General features: G+C 37.8%; 1 protein-coding gene across 6 annotated transcripts; it reads left to right on the top strand.

The window, feature by feature from the left end:
- Positions 1 to 201: 201 nt before the first annotated feature.
- On the top strand, positions 202 to 7885 carry LOC131221722 (cysteine-rich receptor-like protein kinase 10). 6 transcript variants are annotated; one of them, XM_058217020.1, is made up of 7 exons: positions 202 to 1121; positions 3835 to 4007; positions 4626 to 4836; positions 5496 to 5733; positions 6179 to 6329; positions 7012 to 7287; positions 7375 to 7817. In XM_058217020.1, the coding sequence occupies exons 1-7, from the start codon at positions 299 to 301 to the stop codon at positions 7414 to 7416; spliced, it is 1914 nt and encodes a 637-aa protein (XP_058073003.1). In that variant the 5' UTR covers positions 202 to 298; the 3' UTR covers positions 7417 to 7817. The 6 variants fall into 6 exon arrangements, with proteins under 6 accessions (XP_058073003.1, XP_058073002.1, XP_058073004.1 ...); XM_058217019.1 differs by adding an exon at positions 3626 to 3745 and having other exon boundaries at positions 7012 to 7812; XM_058217021.1 differs by lacking the exon at positions 3835 to 4007 and having other exon boundaries at positions 985 to 1121; positions 7375 to 7810.
- The last annotated feature ends 12100 nt before the right edge of the window (positions 7886 to 19985 follow it).

Here is a 19985-nt window from a genome sequence, read left to right as displayed (position 1 = left end):
ATTAGGGTTCTTCAGCCCCAGCAATTCGAAGAACCGTTACGTTGGGATATGGTACAACGATGTCCCGGAGCAAACGGTGGTGTGGGTCGCCAACAGAGAAAACCCACTTACAAATTCCTCCGGTGTACTCTCAATCGTCAACGGAAATCTACTACTCTTGGATGCAGCTCGACAAACCGTGTGGTCGGCGATGAATGGCTCAGATATCACAAACTATTCAAGTGCAAGGCTACTGGATTCAGGTAATTTAGTTTTAAGTGATAATGGAGGGAGGGTATTGTGGGAGAGCTTCGATCATATGACGGATACATTGTTACCGGGCATGAAAATCGGTGTGAATTGGAGAACTGGCCTAGATTGGTACCTAACGTCGTGGAAGTCCCCAGACGATCCGGCATGTGGGGAATTCTCGTTTCGGATTGATACCCGAGGTATGCCTCAGTACATCGTATGGAAAGGATCGGAACGGGTTTGGCGAAGCGGGCCGTGGAACGGCCAGCGGATCAGCGGCGTGCCACAGATGAATCTACACTTCATATTCAATTTCCATTACATTGCGAATGAAAACGAGACTTACGTGATGTTCAATGCCTACAATCAGTCAATCATCTCAAGGATGGTGTTGATTGGATCAGGTAAAATCCATCGACTGACGTGGCTCGATAGCAACCGTCGATGGAATCTGTTCTGGGAAATTCCAGGAGAACGCTGTGATGGATATGGTCAATGTGGCACGTATGCTGGCTGCTACGCGAATCATGCACCACCATGCGAGTGTTTGCATGGGTTCGAACCCAGGTCACCTCAGGACTGGTATTTGAGAGATGGGACGGATGGGTGTGTGAGAAGAAGAGTATTGGAGTGTGAGAAGGGAGATGGTTTCTTCAAGTTGCAACATGCGAAGTTGCCTGATACTCTGCACGCTCGAGTTGATACACGTGCTAGCCTGAAGGAGTGTGAAGATGAGTGTTTGAAGAATTGTTCTTGCACGGCTTATTCTAGTGCTGATATTAATGGAGGTGGGAGTGGGTGTGTGATGTGGGGTGGAGATTTAATTGATCTTCAGGTATATTCTGATGGAGGGCAGGATGTCTACATACGTGTGGCTGCTTCTGAGCTAGGTAAGTGATATTGTTTGCTACGCTATTGTATTATCTTTCTCTATTAATGTTAGGCCAACCCCAGTTCTGAAACTCGGTGAGTTGACTCAAAACTCAGTCGAGTGAGACAACTCATTCAAGAACTCGTTGACTAGACTAGAAAAGAATTCATGGACGACCAAGTAGGAAACTCGTTCTAGTGTGTTATTGGTACTGAGTTGTGAAGACCCATCGAGTTGTCACTTCGACTCATCGAGTCGTCACTTCGACTCATTCAAAATGACCAGACACAAGTTAAATCAGTCATATTTATTTATTTCACCTACTCTACAAGATTTTCTTAAACATGATTATTTTAAATGTAGATTAATAATAAAAGACTTTGAAATTAAGTGTGCCTTCAAAACCCATTTCAAACCAATTGCAATTTTTCAATCTATGAATAGGAAATGACAAAAGTCAAATTACGCGTGCCTTTGAAAACCATTTCAAACCAATTGCAATTTTTCAATCTATGACAGAGGAAATGACAAAAGTCAAGATGGCACCATTTTATTTTATGGTGGGAATCCAACCCTTTTCATTGTGATTGCAACACTTAGTAAATTAAGTGGGGCAAGACCTAAATGCTTTGATTTACTTGTTATTAATCTGAAATATTGCGATTCTGTCCAGTAAAGCATTCAAACACAACCTTAATGTAGTGGTCTGGAGTGGACCTCATGTGTGAATGTTGTTTTGCTGCTCCATCTTCAAATCTCTGATGAATTGTATTGATCCAAATCGTTTGGTGGTAGATGATCACCAAGAAATCAGGATGATTAATCATGTGGCAGGCTACACCATCAAAGGACAGTCGGTGGTCTTACTCAGTATACAAGTGTGGATGGGCCTGATTCTCTAATCTAAGGAGTTAAAGAGTATAGAACTCTCAAAGTCTTTGATTATTCAAAAAGATGTATTTTCGAATCTATTTACATGTAAATCACCTTTTTTTTTCCTTTTTTTTTTTTTGGCAAAAGACCTCTGTATCATTGATATTATAAACAGAGATTTACAGACCAGGGACTTCAGGATGGCGAACAACAAAACAGGCCTCTCCTATCGTATCAAGAAAAATCAAAAGGAAAAAACAAAAACAACCAAAAGAACAGGCCTGCCCCCATTAAAAGGACTTAGCCGGCCTGGTTCTAATCGTCCCAAGCCCGACCCTATCAAGGAAAAAGTAGTCCCCTGACCTGCCTCGGAAGGGAAGATGCAGAGGGGATGAGAGCTGATGTTTGAAGGTCACTACCCATATGGGCCATGGCATCAGCCGGCCCATTGCCCTCTCTGAAAATATGGTTGAGAGAACAAGCTCCTTGCTGGATCAAAGAGGAAATTCTGGAGACCCAATTTTTCCAAGGCCACGGGGTGTGCGCTTTCCCAAGCAGGAGGTTCATGGCGATCCTGGAATCAGTTTCAATTTCGATAAAATCTACTAATGAATCAAAGATCAAGTTATAATATGAATTTGCATGAAACATTAGAAGATAGGTAATAAACCTAACATCATGCTTCCCGTATTTGAAAAATATATAGATATTTTCATTATATCTATGGATAGAATCAACATCATGCTACCATGATCATCCAAGTATCATATTGAATGATTCCATGGAGAACACATCACAAACAACTTCTTTTTAATAGCTACCGATCAAAATGAAATTAAGCATCGTCTAGTTATCTTGGTATGGTTAACTTCCTTAATCCATCCCATTATGTATGGAGAATAGTGTTTTTCATCTTCAATTATAACATGTCTACCACTACTTTAGACACTATGTTCTTGATATTAATGGCATAATGGCTCTGAAACCAAATAACATAGCATGTCAATGGATAAAGAGGAGTAATTGTTTCCTTCTTAAGAATAGCCCTTGAATCCGTTAGAGAGAAATCTCTAAAAAATTACAAGAAATTTTGTTATTATTGATGAAAGTATTATTTACTATTTATCTAATGTCTTTGTATAAGCAAAAGAAACCCTAAAACCTAATTTGATTTGAAATAGAAACTTTTCTAACATAGTAAAATTGTAGGAAAATGGTAAAAAGATGTCCAATCCTCCTAAAACTTACATATGACGCTAAAACAAATATTCTGGACCTTGAATAACAAAGACAAAACTTATTGAAAAAGTAAGTTTCAACCCTAATTTGACTCCTTAAAATCATGGAATTTTGGAATTTTGAGAAGTTGTTTGAAGGCCAATAAACCCTGGGTGTTGGCCAAATATAAAGCTTATCAATAGCTTTCCAAATGATATATTGTACACACAAAACAAATAATTGATTACATAGATATGGCAATCAGAAGCTACAGTGCGCATTAGGCCATTTTTTGCCCAATTGAGGCCCCTCCAGCCCAAATATATGCAATCCTAGCCATTCATTCATTCATCCTCTACCCATGCTTCATCAGCAGCCATCACAACAACTGAACATTTTCCTTTACTAATGTACATTATTTCCTTTTAACAGAATCCAACCGCTTACTTGACAAGAAAAAGAAGATGATACTGATAATAACAATCATTTTGGGGGTGATTCTCTTTGCTTTTTGTGGTTGTTGCCTGTGGAGGAGGAAGAGAAAAGTACAAGGTAGAAATTACTGCATTTGATTGACTGAAAGCAAATTTTAATTGCTTCAAATCTGATATTTTTCAATTTTGTTACCATGTGAAATTTAGGTAGCAACAGTATTGAAAGAAATCATAGAATCTTTTATGATGAAAATGAGCTTGAAGAAAGTACGAAAGGATCAGAATTGCCATTATTCGAGTTGCGTGTTGTAGCAGCCGCTACTAATAACTTCTCAAGTGAAAATGAGCTCGGTGGGGGAGGCTTTGGCCCTGTATATAAGGTAATGCCTCGTTTTACAAATTATAAAAGAGAAAGGATTGCATAGAGACTTCTTGTCAATATGTGACTTTTGTGGGAGGTGGGCGGAATGGTTTGATTTTCCCCCGACTGATCTTCATTTTTTGCCTTACAGGCAGCGTACGCATATACAAGTTTCCTTAGTAAAGCCCTTCTCTTTGAAGCCTAATTTCCTAGGTTTATGTAAGGCTTTCTATATGATGTGTTCTTTATAATAAGAGAAACACATGACGAGAGAGAGAGAGAGAGAGAGAGAGAGAGAGAGAGAGAGAGAGTGATTCGTTGTATAGTAGAAAAGTGTGTGTGTGTGTGTGTGTGTGTGTGTGTGTGTGTTTGTGTGTGTGTGTGTGTGTGTGTTTGTGTGCGTGTGCGTGACTTTTAGGTTTTGTTTTAGCTCTTTCTTCTATGGTTTTTCTTTGCTTGCATTGATTTTGTGTAGGTGTTTTTATGCAGCACCACACAAGCAACACATTAACAGAAAGATGGCACTATATGTGAAAGTTTAGTATAATGCTATTATGTTATCGCTTTTAAGAAAGGGTGGATTTATGTGCTTCTTGATTCTAATCAAAACCCAAATTTGTTGGATGGTAATTTTCAGGGTAAGCTGATGAACGGTCAGGAAATAGCAGTGAAAAGGCTTTCGAAGAATTCCGGGCAAGGGAGCGAAGAATTCAAAAACGAAGTTTTGCTGATTGCGAAACTTCAACATAGGAATCTTGTTAAGATTATGGGCTGCTGCATTGAAGGAGATGAAAAGATGTTGATTTACGAGTACATGAGAAACAGAAGCTTGGACTGGTTTATTTTTGGTTCGACTATCTTAATACTTTATTACTTATCTTAATTACTTGCATATTAGGTGGATCCCATTCAAGGATGACCAAGGGAGCCACATGAATTGCATGGGTCCCTAACTAAATCAACAAGACTGACCATCGAACTACAAAATCAGCATATCACTACTAGCCCCTTTGTTTGATTCTTTATGCTTATGTATTAATCATGGCATGATCATGAGCTTAAGCTATAAACAAAAATACCAACTCTGTGTCAAATGGGTGCGCATGTGTATTGATCCAGACCACCATCAAATCACTGGGCCATCTCTTAAACAGGTCATCACCCACAGAACACAGAAACTAAATCTCCCGACAGTTATGGTCCAAAACCAATCTTAGTTTGGAACATTAGATCAACCCTATTTTTGGTTCTGTCCTATACAAGAGATCTCCCATTTTATTAACAGCTTTGATTGATTGGAATATGTATCAATCATTTGCAGACATGGTTTATAAACCTATTCTTGGTGTATAGGTTATGCAGAATAAAAATAAAAATAAAAGCATCAGAATCATTCCAAGACTCTTCTTTTATTGTAATTTCTCAATTTTGGGGGAACACAAACACGTCCATGCGCGCATGCACACATGGCATTAATTTGCTATAACTAGACTGAAATCTGGCGCAGATGACACCAGGAGGGTTTTATTGGATTGGGGACAGCGATTTAAGATTATCATGGGGATCGCTCGTGGGGTTCTCTATCTTCATCAAGATTCTAGACTTCGAATTATTCATAGGGATCTGAAGGCCAGCAATGTTCTTCTAGACGATGAGATGATTCCTAGAATCTCAGATTTTGGTTTGGCAAGGATATTTGATGGAAATCAGACTGAAGCAAACACTACTAGAGTGGTTGGGACATAGTAAGTACTTCAAAACATGTGATGAAAGCTCCAAAGTTTAGGTATTCAACAATGTATGACTCAGGATATCTCAAGTCTGCTCGATTTTTAGTTTGTGCAAATGGGGCCCATGGTTTAGCAGTCCAAAATTGTAGATATGATGGGTGCAGCATGGATGGCCTATGGAGCAAAAGCACCCGTTCTAGTCATCAAATCTCTGGTCTCTTTCTGTTGGATGCAGATCATTGCTGCATTTTAACCATTTACTTTCTGGTCACCAGTTGAAAGGTTAGAATTTTCCTGATTGGGAGTTTTTCAGGCCATGAGCTTTCCACAATGGGGCCCATCATATCTTTAGGTCGTCATACTGAGAACCCAAGAAGACTAAATGAACTCTGATCACACATTGCGTAACTTCAAATTTCTTTCTTCACAATGAAACCTAATGCGGGAAAATGGAATGCAGTGGTTATATGTCTCCAGAGTATGCAATGGATGGGCTTTTCTCAGTGAAATCAGATGCCTTTAGCTTTGGGGTCTTACTGTTGGAGATCATTAATGGGAAGAGGAACAATGGCTGTTTCAGCGACGATCCTTCACAGAATTTGATAAGATATGTAAGTGCAAGTTTTCCTTCTTGATCTATGTACATCAAATATGAACTGCTTGATAGTTTTGCGTTGTGAATTTTAGGGAAGCAAGTAAAAAATTCATGTTTCTTGAAACATGGAAGAAAAACCCCCTTCGTTAAATTTCGAAAAAAAAAAAAAAAAAACAGAGACCTGCTACGAAAAGAGAAAAAGGGCTGGAAACGACACGTTGATTGTTTTTTTTTTGTTTCGCAATTTAGATTTTGAACTGTATCTACATGCATGCAGATGGTACTTTATTATATCATATGCACTTTAATTATTTCCCTCCTAATTGTGAATCACAAGGCCATAGACCAAAATTCACAATGCTGGATTATCCTAAACTAATCACAGCTTTTTCTTCTTTTTTTTTTTTCTGTTTTTATTTTAATCATAGCCATCAAATTAATGGGTAAAGGGAAAAATGTTTAATAGCCTAGATTCACCCAACAAAACTCCTTAAGTTAAGTTTTGTTTATTTAATCTGATTGTGGTGATTTACTGCTGATCCATAGCGGGGACCAAAAGATATGATGATTTGGATTGAGACATATGCCATGCGTACAATCTGTATAAATGTCATACCATGCCAGATCAGTAATGAAATATTCAGACCGTCTTCTAGGATTTTCTGCCTTGAACATTGACTTCTTGGTGACAATTCCAGGCATGGGAGCTATGGAAAGAAGACAGAGGTTTGGAGCTGGTCGATTCGTCGATGGTCAGTTCTTGTTCCACCAATGAAGTTCTAAGATGTATTCAAGTGGGACTGTTGTGTGTGCAAGAAAATGCAGTGGATAGACCAACAATGGCATCTGTTGTTTTCATGCTCGACAATGATACAGTCATGCCTACCCCTAAGCAACCTGCATTCTGTGTGCGGAAAAACCTCAATAACAAAGACTCATTTACCAACAGAACCGGCTCCCATTCCATTAATGAAGTGAGTATTACAGAGTTACATGCCCGATAGGAGCTTGAAAATCCTTTATTAGTTTTGTATTGATCAATTCTATGAACTGTTCTCTAGGGTGTGGTTTGGAATGATATGTTCAAAAGCTGCAATTTTTGAGTGACTGAGATTAATGAGAGACCCACATCGCAAAGTACGTAGACAACCAGCTCTACAACATGGAGCTGATGCAGCCCATTTGATTGTAGTCGAAGTTGTCATGTCGAAAACTAGCCCTTAATCTCTTCCAAATCACATTTTCCAGAACATTGAGTGCCCTCTCCTTCTGGTGATATCTTATCAAAGAATACGAAGATTTATGTTATTTTCTGGTGATGGTTGGATGTGGATGTGTTTGGTTGCACCAAACATAGTGAAATTTCATGATATTTCACAATATTTGGTGGCAAATATCATGAAATTTCCCTATATTTGGTGCAACCAAGCAATATTTGTAGTTGTAATAAATCCTGAAATCAGGACACATTGCTTTAAATTAGAGGTTTTAAGCGCGATTTTGCATTATTTCCCGTGGAAAAAGGAAGTCAAAGTGGCTGGACCACAACTTACTGCCCACACAGCAAATAAATTCCATTCTATCTTGTGCATGCCACATCCAACCCTTCTAATAGGTTGGGCCGACCGCAAGATTCACCTTATGTAACAATCAGCCTCATCCACCCATTAGGTGGGCCATACGATAGAAAACAATTGTTAACCATTGATAAATAACAAAATACAAGGGTGGTCTGTAAGACAATGATTTTGTGGGCCTCACATGATCAATGCTTTGGACAATCTAACTGTTGGATATTTAGAATAAGCATTCCCATGGGCTCTACAATAGAGCTTATTAGTTTAAATATACATGTAATTAGGGCTGTACACGAACCGGGCTAGCTCGGTTAACTCGCTCGACTTAGCCCGAAAAAGCTCAACTCGGCCCGACCCGGAATTGAGTTCGGGTCGGGACGGGCCATTTTCTTCGGCCCAAAATTGAGTTCGGGCCGAGTTCGGATAGGTCCCAGTATATATATATTCCAAAACCCTGCCCATCCCTTTCCCTTTTACCCTTCTGGAATAATTCACTGCACATCTTTGAAGTGACAGTGACTCATCTGAAAAGGCCAAGCTATATGTCCTAGAGGGGGGGGGGGGGGGGGGTGAATAGGACAATGTCAAATAAAAACTAATAACAGCGGAATAATAAAGAAAATGATAGCCAAATTAAATAACAATGCAGGAAAGTAAAACAACCTCAAAATTCAGATCTTGAGAGGTTGATACAAACGTTGTTCTAAGGACAACCTTACACCAAAAACAGAGTTTATGGTAGGACAACCTTATTTCTAGAAAGGTCTTTGTATCAAGTCTCAAATCGAAGAGAAATATAAAAAGAAATACAAACTGAATTGAAATAACTTGTAATTAAAAATGTATTGTTCTAGGGACAGCCATACACCATAAAAATGGCAGGGCAACCTTGCTGGAACAACTTTCAAATGAAATTGAAAAACAAGCTTATAAAGGAATAGCAGAAAGTAAATTCTAAGCTATTACAACATTCTCACAAAGCTTGAAATAATTACAACATTCACCACCATACATACATCCCACAAAAATTAATTAAAAGATTAAAAGAATAAATCAATCAACCACAACTCAAAGGTTTATAGTGGTTCGCCTGTGTGTTCACCAAAACAACAGCCACACAAAAAGCTACTCCACTCCTAATATCCTCACACAGGGGATATTAGCGTTCACTAAAGATAGGTTTTCCCAGGTTCACCCAAAACCCTTACAATTGTGTCTTTGTATGTGGGCTTACACAATTAAAAAAACCCCCACTTCTGAGTTTTCCTGGCTCTCCTCAAATAACCAAAATAATAAGATTTTTCTGGCAAATCTTGAAAGAAACCAAAATAATAGAAAGGAATTTACAATATGTAAAATACCTGAATATCTTCTTCGTTGTAGCAGCCCGGTAGAACCAAATCAAAGTAGATGATTGAATGTCCAAGTTCAATGTCCAGTACTTGATTACAATGGTTCTAGTTCTAATAGATTTTAAATTAAATCAAATAGGGCTTGCCTTAATTGATTTTGATTCAAAAGAAAGGGAATAACAATTCCTCTTTTCAAATTAGATTGGAATAGCAGAAACAAAATCAATTAAAATAAAGCTAAGGAAAGAAAATATTAAATAAGCACACTTAGCTTAGATGGAGCACAAAATTATCTCTCAGAAGTTCGACGAAGATTGGCGTGAATACTTTAATTAAATCGATGATTTCTTCTGAGATTCGTGCACTATTTATAGGTGAGAAGATCGGGTCTTCGACTGGTCTAGAGTGCTCTACGACTAGTCGAAGCCATAACAGATATTTGAAAGATTAGGCGGGATAAGCTCAGACCGTTCTACGACTGGTCGTAGCCCTCCTACGACTGGTCATAGGTCCTGCAAAGGTTCGCTGGACTTCGAGTCGTAGATTGTACGACTGGTCGAAGATCAGTCGACACTGTTCCTACGACTGGTCGAACAGATTCCAGGACTAGTCGAAGGCTAACAGATTTTATCCGGAATTTGTAACAAACTCACGACTGGTCGAGGATTTTCTTAGACTAGTCGAAGCAAGTCTAGGACTAGTCGCAGAAGCCCTAGGACTAGTCGAAGAACAGACCAATCACATGTAAAATAACATTCGGCTTATGTATCCGAAATGACCTACTTCTAAGGTCATCCTATGGTCAAACAAACCTCAATCATGAAGTATGGACATTGAAACAAGAGACCATGAAGAATGAGCCTTGAAGTCTTGATGTAGACTAAACCTTAAAGTAGCTCAATCTTGAAAGTGGCTTGAGTTTCAGCTTGAGTCTTGAGTTCAGCTTGACTTTCAACTTGAGTCTTGAGTTCAGCTTGAGTCTTGCCTTGTACTTTCTTTTTCTTTTCAGATTGAGTCTTGTGAGCAGTTCTTTCATTCAAGATCTTGAGCTTTGCTTGTTGTGAGCTTAAGTTGTTTATGAGAGAGCTTCACTTATGCAAGTTATATATAACAGAGTATAATAGTGATTTTGGCACTACAAATTTGACAACAAACAGGGATAGAAACTATAGCACTTACAATCTCCCCCTTTGTCAAATTAGTGACAAAACACATAACCATGATAAAAAGTAAAACAACTGGTTAATACCTGCAAACAGATAATAAGCTCAAACATATATTCTCCTTGACACCCCACTGCTCAAACATATATTCTCCTTGACACCCCACTCCCCCTGAGTAACATAACCAATGCTACTCCTCTCACAATCACATTAACAACAAACCATTCTCCCCCTTTTTGTCACAATATGACAAAGGAGAACTAAATAAAGGAAGTCATGAGAGGAAACATGAGGAAGTAAGAGAGTATAGTAAAAGAAATATTCAGAGCTACATAGAGATACTCAAGATAGCATCACATATATCCAGCATTACATCAAGAACAAATATTCAGCATAATACATAAATAGAATCCAACTCAAACCCAAGCAAACAAGTGCTAAGTAATAAAGTTATTACAACCCAAAAGTCTCATAGAAACTAGTCAGAATTAGAACTTGAAGATGGAGCAGGAATAGAAGGATCAAGTTGGTGCATGCCTTTGTTCAAGCGCCTAAGATATTTGCGCATATACTTGAATTGCAAATCATGAGCAACAGACATGTTTTCCAACTTAACATTTATATCCTCAACTCTACCTTCTAATGCACTCAGACGTGCATCAACATCAGATGGTACAAAATCTGGATCATTAGCTGAGTCAGAATCCAGTTCCTCAAAAATGTCATCCATATTAATATCAACACCAGCTTCTTCAGGACCACCACCACCACCACCACCTTGTTCAGGAAGCAGATCCAACTTCATCTTATTAATATTTGTATTGTTGAAGATCAGATGATGGATTGGTGCTTCATCAACAGGCATATCGACTAACATATGAGTAGCCAATACAGTCATAAAGTATGCAAATGGAATGTCACTATGACCAGGATGGAGTCGAAACTGAAGAATGAAACGACAGATTAAGGAAGGCAAACAAATCTGAGTACCATTTGAGATAGCATGGATAACACGAACCATAAAAGAAGTCAGGTCAGATTTATTACCCGAACGAGGATACAGATTAGACACAAAGATTCTGTGGAGAATTCGTATTTGGGTAACAAATACCTTGCGGGAGCGCATTCCCTTTTGAGTCCATTGAACATCCATATTGCACAAGTCTTTAGTTAGCATACGTTTTTCAGCCATTGAGGGTTTATCAGTCAAGTTATGAATTGGAATACCCTCATCATTCACAGGAATTTCCATAAGGGCTGAAATTAAATGACGATCAACGTCAAATGGCCCTTCTCTAGTAGAAATTTGGAAAGTTAAATTATCCTGTGAAAATGCACTAATACATGAAAACATGGATTGGGCAATGGACCGGTATGCATGCCCACCCCAATGCAATAAGTTAGTCCAACCTACAGCTTCAAGCATAGGAAGGATGTCAAATAGAGCAATGTGATTGACATCAACAGGATGTTCAACGATAACCTTACGAGATCTAATGTCCCTAACAAATGATGGATCATCATTGGGAACAAGAAGATGACGTTTAGAGATAGGGGTTGATCTGGAGGAAGAAGAAGGACCACGTGAAGTAGTTTTTCTTCCTCTAGAAGCCATTTGCAACAAGGAATTAAAGGAATAAAGAAGTTGCAAAGGATTGAGATGAGGGTTTGCTCAAAACAGATTTTTCACAACCCAAACCCCAAATCTCAATGATTTTCAAGATAGAAAGCTTCAAGAGAGAAAAGGAAGCAATCTTGACACAAATATGCAAGAAAAACGGATTTGGAACACTAACCTTGAAGAACTTGAAGGATGGGTTCGACGAGTCGAAGTTCGGCTCCAAGGAGAAGAAAGAAGAAATGAGGAAGAAAGTGAAAAATCCCCAATATGAAGTGAAACCCGTGCTCCACGACTGGTCGTGGGTATCTACGACCGGTCGTAGTACGACTGGTCGTGTATACTCACGACTGGTCGTATAAACCCCAAAAATTCAATTTTCTTGCAATTTTTACAAAAATTAAAATACAATCTAGCAAATATATACAATATTATACAAAAAGGCATAAATTATCAATTTAAAATGCACATGCCAAGATCAAATTTCATCTTTTTGAACCTGCTTTTATCAAGAGGTTTTGTGAAAATATCAGCACGTTGATCTTCAGTAGGAATATATTCTAGAGATATAACTTTTTCTTCTACTAATTCCCTTATATAATGAAATCTAATGTCAATGTGCTTAGTACGAGAATGCTGAATAGGATTTTTTGAAATATTTATCGCACTGGAATTATCACAATGTAATAACATAGAATCCTGTTTAATTCCATAATCACTTAGCATTCGTTGCATCCAAACAAGTTGTGTACACGCATTACACTCAGATTCAGCTGCTGAAAGTGATATAGAATTTTGTTTCTTACTAAACCAGAAACTAGACAATTTCCAATGAAAAACAACCACCACCGGTTGATTTTCTATCATCTAGATTGCCATCCCAGGTACCCAGTTAATTGGACATTGGTTTCATGAGGATACCAGAGACCGAGATTTACTGTTGCTTGCGACATATCTAATAATTCGCTTGACAATCAAGTGAGATTCTTTTGGATCGATTGATATCTTGCGCAAATACCAACACTTAGAGAAATATCAAGTCTACTAGCAGTTAAATATAACAAACTACCAATCATACTCCGATAAAGTTTTGAGTCAACATTTTTACCATTAGAGTCTTTTGATAGTTTCAGGGTAGTACTCATAGGAGTATCAAAATTTTTGCCATTTTCAAATCTAAATCTCTTGATTAGGTTTAAGGCATACTTAGATTGAGAAATGAATATTCCTTCAGGTTGTTGCTTTACTTGCAATCTAAGGAAATAAGTCAATTCCCCAACCATGCTCATTTCGAACTGTGATTTCATCAAATCTGCAAACTCAGTAGTCAAGTCAGTACAAGTTGATCCATAAATGATATCATCAACATAAATCTGTACCATTAAGATATGATCATTATGTTTCTTAACAAACAGAGTTTTATCAACAGATCCCATTTGAAAATTATGACTTAAAAGAAATTTTGTTAGTTTCTCATACCATGCCCTAGGTGCTTGTTTTAATCCATAAAGTGCCTTTTTAAGCCGATATACATGATCAATATTTTTGAAATCTTCAAATCCCATTGGCTGTTCAACATAGACTTCTTCATGTAAATCGCCATTTAGAAAAGCACTTTTCACATCCATCTGATAGATCTTTATCTTTCTAAAACATGCAATGGATATAAATAGTCTGATAGATTCAAGACGTGCTACTGGTGCAAAGGTTTCATCGAAATCAATCCCTTCAATTTGAGTATAACCTTGTACCACCAGTCTCGCCTTGTTTCTAATTATATTTCCACATTCATCAGACTTATTTTTGAAAATCCATTTTGTTCCAATGATGTGTTTATCTTTACTAGTGTATACTCGGTTAATAATATAGCAAGCTGTGTTGACTGCTTCAGCCCAAAGATTTTTAGAGAGCTTCATGCTATTCAACATGACATTAGCCATTTCTTGAAGCACCCTATTCTTTCTTTCTACAATTCCATTTTGTTGTGGAGTTTTGGGAGCAGAGAATTCATGTAATATTCCTTGGTCGGTATAGAACTTCTCAAAATTGCTATTCTCAAATTCAGATCCATGATCACTACGAATTTTACTGATTTGAGAGGATTTTTCAGTTTGAATCCTTTTGAGAACTTTTCTTACTTCTTTAAGGGTTTCAGATTTATCCCTTAAGAAGACTACCCAAGTGAATCTGGTAAAGTCATCAACTATTACCAAGATGTACTTTTTACCACCACGACTTTCCGTTCTGGTAGGTCCTATCAGGTCCATGTGGAGAAGTTCGAGTAGTCTAGATGTGGTATTTGAATTCACATTTTTGTGTGAATTCCTTGTTTGTTTGCCTATCTGGCACTCACCACATATTTTATCTAATTTCTGTAGTTTGGGTAAACCTCTTACAAGTTCTCGTTTGCTCAATCGATATAGATTTCGATAATGTACATGTCCAAGACGTTTGTGCCATAAGTCGGTCTCGTCTGTATGGACCATGTAACATGTTTGATTAGATGAGCTGGATTCACTAATAATATAGCAATTTTCAGACGTTCTACGTCCAGTTAATATTACAGAATTGTTTAGTATTTCACAGCTTTGATTAGAAAACCGAACATTATGATTATTATCACATATTTGTGATATACTAAGCAAGTTGTGCTTTAGGCCTTCAACGTATAAAACATTTTTAAACACCGGAAGATTAAAAAGTTGAACCGTACCTTGGCCTATAATCTTGAAGTTGCTACCATCACCAAATGTGACTGAACCATCAGTCATATCTTTCAGATCGGTGAATAAGGCTTTGTCACCTGTCATATGCCTGGAGCATCCACTGTCTAGGTACCACTTTGAATGACTTGTTGCTTTGAAAGCAGTGTGAGCAACCAAGTAGGTGACTTTAAGAACCCATTTCATAATTGTTTTGGGTTTAGGAACATAGTTGGTCTTCTTTTGTGTATACTTGTAGGAATGACCTATAGAGTTAGATTTTAATAGCTCCTTGAGTAAATCAACTATCTTTTCAGCTAGTGGATTTCATTTCTGATTAAAGTTGACATGGCTGTTTCTAGGTTTTTGAAAAGTTGTTGAATTTCTAGAAAAATCTTGATAAGTACTTTTCCCTTTTGAGTTTGAGGACTCTCCTTTAACAAACATAGGAGGAGTATACTTTTGTTTAGGAGGTAGATTTTTATCATAGCCCAACCCGGATCGATCGCCACATTTTCTTGATCTGGATAAAAGTTTCTCTAACTTTGGATCACCTTGGGCATATTTCCATATGTCCTTTAAACTCAGAAGAGAAGATACTTCTGTTTTAAGATTCTCAATTTCAGATTTTAAATCAACAATTAGTGAGTTTTTGAATTCCAAATCACATTTTGATTTTTCAAAACAATCTGAAATTTGTGATTTTTCTAAGACAAGTGATTCAAAACAATTTTTGAGTTTAGAAAACTTTTCTTTTTGAAGTTTAAGTTTGACAGCAATTTTACAACTTTCCTTATATAGGGCATTGTAAGCATCTTGAAGATCATCTTCATTTTCACATTCACTATTCAGATTTTCTTCACTTGTTGAGTCATTATCTGAAAATGTGAATTTGGCTAGAGTCATAAGAGCTTTAACCTCATTGCCCGACTCAGTTTCAGAATCTTCTGATTCAGAAGAACCTTCAGAATCAGATGATTCATCCCATGTAGCCAACATACCCTTCTTCCTGGGTTTGTTCCTTTTAGGACATTTATTTGCTAAGTGTCCATATTCTTGACAGTTGTAACATTGACTATCTTTCAAAGATTTTCGAGATTTGGGTCTAAACTTCTTTTTGTCATTTGATTTTTGAAAATCAACTCTTTTCTTGCTTTTGAAAATTTTGTAAAATTTTTTAGCTAAAAGAGCCATATCATCTTCTGAATCAGAATTTTCTTCTGAATTACATTTAGATGATTTTAGAGCGATAGATTTACCTTTAGGAGCTTTAAAGTTTAACTCGTAAGTTTGTAGAGAACCAACTAGTTCTTCAACCCTCATATTATCCGTATCACGAAGTTCCTGGATTGCGGTTACTTTAGCATTGAACCGTTCAGGAAGTGAGCGTAGTATTTTTGCACACACTTTACTTTCTGGAATTTTATCGCCAAGACCCCACATTGAGTTTACAATGTCATTCAATCTAGTGTAGAAGTCCATAAACATTTTATTTTCCTCCATATGAATTTCTTTAAATCTGGTTATGAGGAGTTGGACTTTAGATTTTTTGACAATTGTAGTACTCTCGTGTGTCATTTCTAATACATCCCAAGCTTGCTTTGCAGTATCACAAGAAATGATTCTTTTGAACTCATCCGGTGATAGTGCGCAAGTAATTGCATTTAGTGCTTTAGCATTTGCACTACTCTCACTTTTTTGAAGGGTGGTCCATTAGTAATATGGTGTGGTTTTCATAGATTTTGAACCATCAACCCCAGTAACTTCCATGATAGGAGGATTCCATTCTGTCACTGTGGCTTGCCACACATTTTCATCCATTGATTTGAGGAAGATCCTCATTCTGGCTTTCCAATAAGCATAGTTGGAGCCATCAAAGGGTGGAGGCCTAGTGACTGAAAGGCTATCAAAATTTGACATCTTAAATAGCTTAAATCGTTAGCTCAGGAATTAAATCAAAAAAAAAACGAGCTATTAGGCTCTGATACCACTTGAAAATGCCAAGCTATATGTCCTAGAGGGGGGGGGTGAATAGGACAATGCCAAATAAAAACTAATAACAGCGGAATAATAAAGAAAATGATAGCCAAATTAAATAACAATGCAGGAAAGTAAAACAACCTCAAAATTCAGATCTTGAGAGGTTGATACAAACGTTGTTCTAAGGACAACCTTACACCAAAAACAGAATTTATGGTAGGACAACCTTATTTCTAGAAAGGTCTTTGTATCAAGTCTCAAATCGAAGAGGAATATAAAAAGAAATACAAACTGAATTGAAATAACTTGTAATTAAAAATGTATTGTTCTAGGGACAGCCATACACCATAAAAATGGCAGGGCAACCTTGCTGGAACAACTTTCAAATGAAATTGAAAAACAAGCTTATAAAGGAATAGCAGAAAGTAAATTCTAAGCTATTACAACATTCTCACAAAGCTTGAAATAATTACAACATTCACCACCATACATACATTCCACAAAAATTAATTAAAAGATTAAAAGAATAAATCAATCAACCACAACTCAAAGGTTTATAGTGGTTCGCCTGTGTGTTCACCAACTGTTATACAACAGCCACACAAAAAGCTACTCCACTCCTAATATCCTCACACAGGGGATATTAGCGTTCACTAAAGATAGGTTTTTCCAGGTTCACCCAAAACCCTTACAATTGTGTCTTTGTATGTGGGCTTACACAATTAAAAAAACCCCCACTTCTGAGTTTTCCTGGCTCTCCTCAGATAACCAAAATAATAAGATTTTTCTGGCAAATCTTAAAAGAAACCAAAATAATAGAAAGGAATTTACAATATGTAAAATACCTGAATATCTTCTTCGTTGTAGCAGCCCGGTAGAACCAAATCAAAGTAGATGATTGAATGTCCAAGTTCAATGTCCAGTACTTGATTACAATGGTTCTAGTTCTAATAGATTTTAAATTAAATCAAATAGGGCTTGCCTTAATTGATTTTGATTCCAAAGAAAGGGAATAACAATTCCTCTTTTCAAATCAGATTGGAATAACAGAAACAAAATCAATTAAAATAAAGCTAAGGAAAGAAAATATTAAATAAGCACACTTAGCTTAGATGGAGCACAGAATTATCTCTCAGAAGTTCGACGAAGATTGGCATGAATACTTTAATTAAATCGATGATTTCTTCTGAGATTCGTGCACTATTTATAGGTGAGAAGATCGGGTCTTCGACTGGTCTAGAGTGCTCTACGACTAGTCGAAGCCATAACAGATATTTGAAAGATTAGGCGGGATAAGCTCAGACCGTTCTACGACTGGTCGTAGCCCTCCTACGACTGGTCATAGGTCCTGCAAAGGTTCGCTGGACTTCGAGTCGTAGATTGTACGATTGGTCGAAGATCAGTCGACACTGTTCCTACGACTGGTCGAACAGATTCCAGGACTAGTCGAAGGCTAACAGATTTTATCCGGAATTTGTAACAAACTCACGACTGGTCGAGGATTTTCTTAGACTGGTCGAAGCAAGTCTAGGACTAGTCGAAGAAGCCCTAGGACTAGTCGAAGAACAGACCAATCACATGTAAAATAACATTCGACTTATGTATCCGAAATGACCTACTTCTAAGGTCATCCTATGGTCAAACAAACCTCAATCATGAAGTATGGACATTGAAACAAGAGACCATGAAGAATGAGCCTTGAAGTCTTGATGTAGACTAAACCTTAAAGTAGCTCAATCTTGAAAGTGGCTTGAGTTTCAGCTTGAGTCTTGAGTTCAGCTTGACTTTCAACTTGAGTCTTGAGTTCAGCTTGAGTCTTGCCTTGTACTTTCTTTTTCTTTTCAGCTTGAGTCTTGTGAGCAGTTCTTTCATTCAAGATCTTGAGCTTTGCTTGTTGTGAGCTTAGGTTGTTTATGAGAGAGCTTCACTTATGCAAGTTATATATAACAGAGTATAATAGTGATTTTGGCACTACAAATTTGACAACAAACAGGGATAGAAACTATAGCACTTACATCATCCACCTCACAGACGTATAACTTGAACGGCTTAGATTCATCCAAATACAAAAATGAATTATAATGTTCTAACTAGTTAGATTTTTTGTGGAGTCTATAGTTCAACTATCTAAACCGTTGATCCAAGGCCTTGTAATGGGACGCAGATTAACTGTTAAAGCCCTTCCCATGAACTTCTTGTAAGGTCCGAAACTAATCCGAACTCGGCCCAAACTCACCCAATTACTAACCGGGCCGAGTTCAGGCCGGAAATGTTAGCCCTGTGACCGGGCCGGGCTAGGTTTGGCTGGTGACCGGGCTGGGCCGGGTTGAGCCCAGTTCGACTCGGATCGACCCGCGTACACCCCTACATGTAATGGGATGCTACTCTTAGACTATGTTATGTGTTGATGTTGTTTTCTAGTAGTCCTGGCCACGCCTTAAAAGACGTGCACAAATAGAATACTATTGGAAACCCTAACATACACATAGACCCAAATTTCCCGTCTAACTTAGCTACCAGAGAGTTCCCTATCTTAGCCAAGGTCTGCATTAGTGTTCTACTTGTCCAGGTTCTTTAACGCGAAAACAGCATCAACATTGTGTATTTATAGTACTCAGTTGGACATAAACTCTACCTAATGGGGAGACTTTTGAAGGAGTAATTCTAATGGGTTGAACTACTTTAAGCCTCTTCTATAAATACAAGTCTTGATCCTTCGCCTACACCCACACACATACGAAAAACTCAAGTTCCATTGAAAATAATTTTAAAATGGTGTAATGTGTTGCCGTTCAGCTACACATTTAAGATTCAGTTTATGATCTCCATTAGGATGTCAATGGGCTTGGTTAGAATCAAAAGCTTTATCCAAGCCTGGCCCGCATTGTCCAACATAGGCACAAGGCTGACTTGGGCCTGCGATAGACTAAATAGCCCAGCCCAATATGTTTTTGTTAGGCCTGAGCCAGAGCTCAAATGAGAGAGAGAGAGAGAGAGAGAGAGAGAGAGAGAGAGAGAGAGAGAGAGAGAGAGAGAGAGAGAGAGCTGCTTGCTTGGGCGTGCACGCTAGTTCCCATGCCCATGTCTGTGAATATAGGCCACGAGCCTCACATCCTCGACCGACATCCATGGCCAACACCATCATGTGCTATGCTTGTCTCTTTGGAAAACAAGACCCCGTTCATGGCTGCAAGCATCGACAATGACCCATTTCATGGTCGCGGGATTTTACAAAGCCATAGATTTTCCTTCAATTGTATCTCTTCAACTGCTCCAATAA

This window comes from Magnolia sinica, chromosome 12 (genome assembly GCF_029962835.1).
Source record: "Magnolia sinica isolate HGM2019 chromosome 12, MsV1, whole genome shotgun sequence".
In the NCBI taxonomy this organism is placed as follows: domain Eukaryota; kingdom Viridiplantae; phylum Streptophyta; class Magnoliopsida; order Magnoliales; family Magnoliaceae; genus Magnolia; species Magnolia sinica.
Note: the sequence above shows the minus strand (reverse complement) of the source record. Positions and strands in the feature narration are given on the sequence as shown.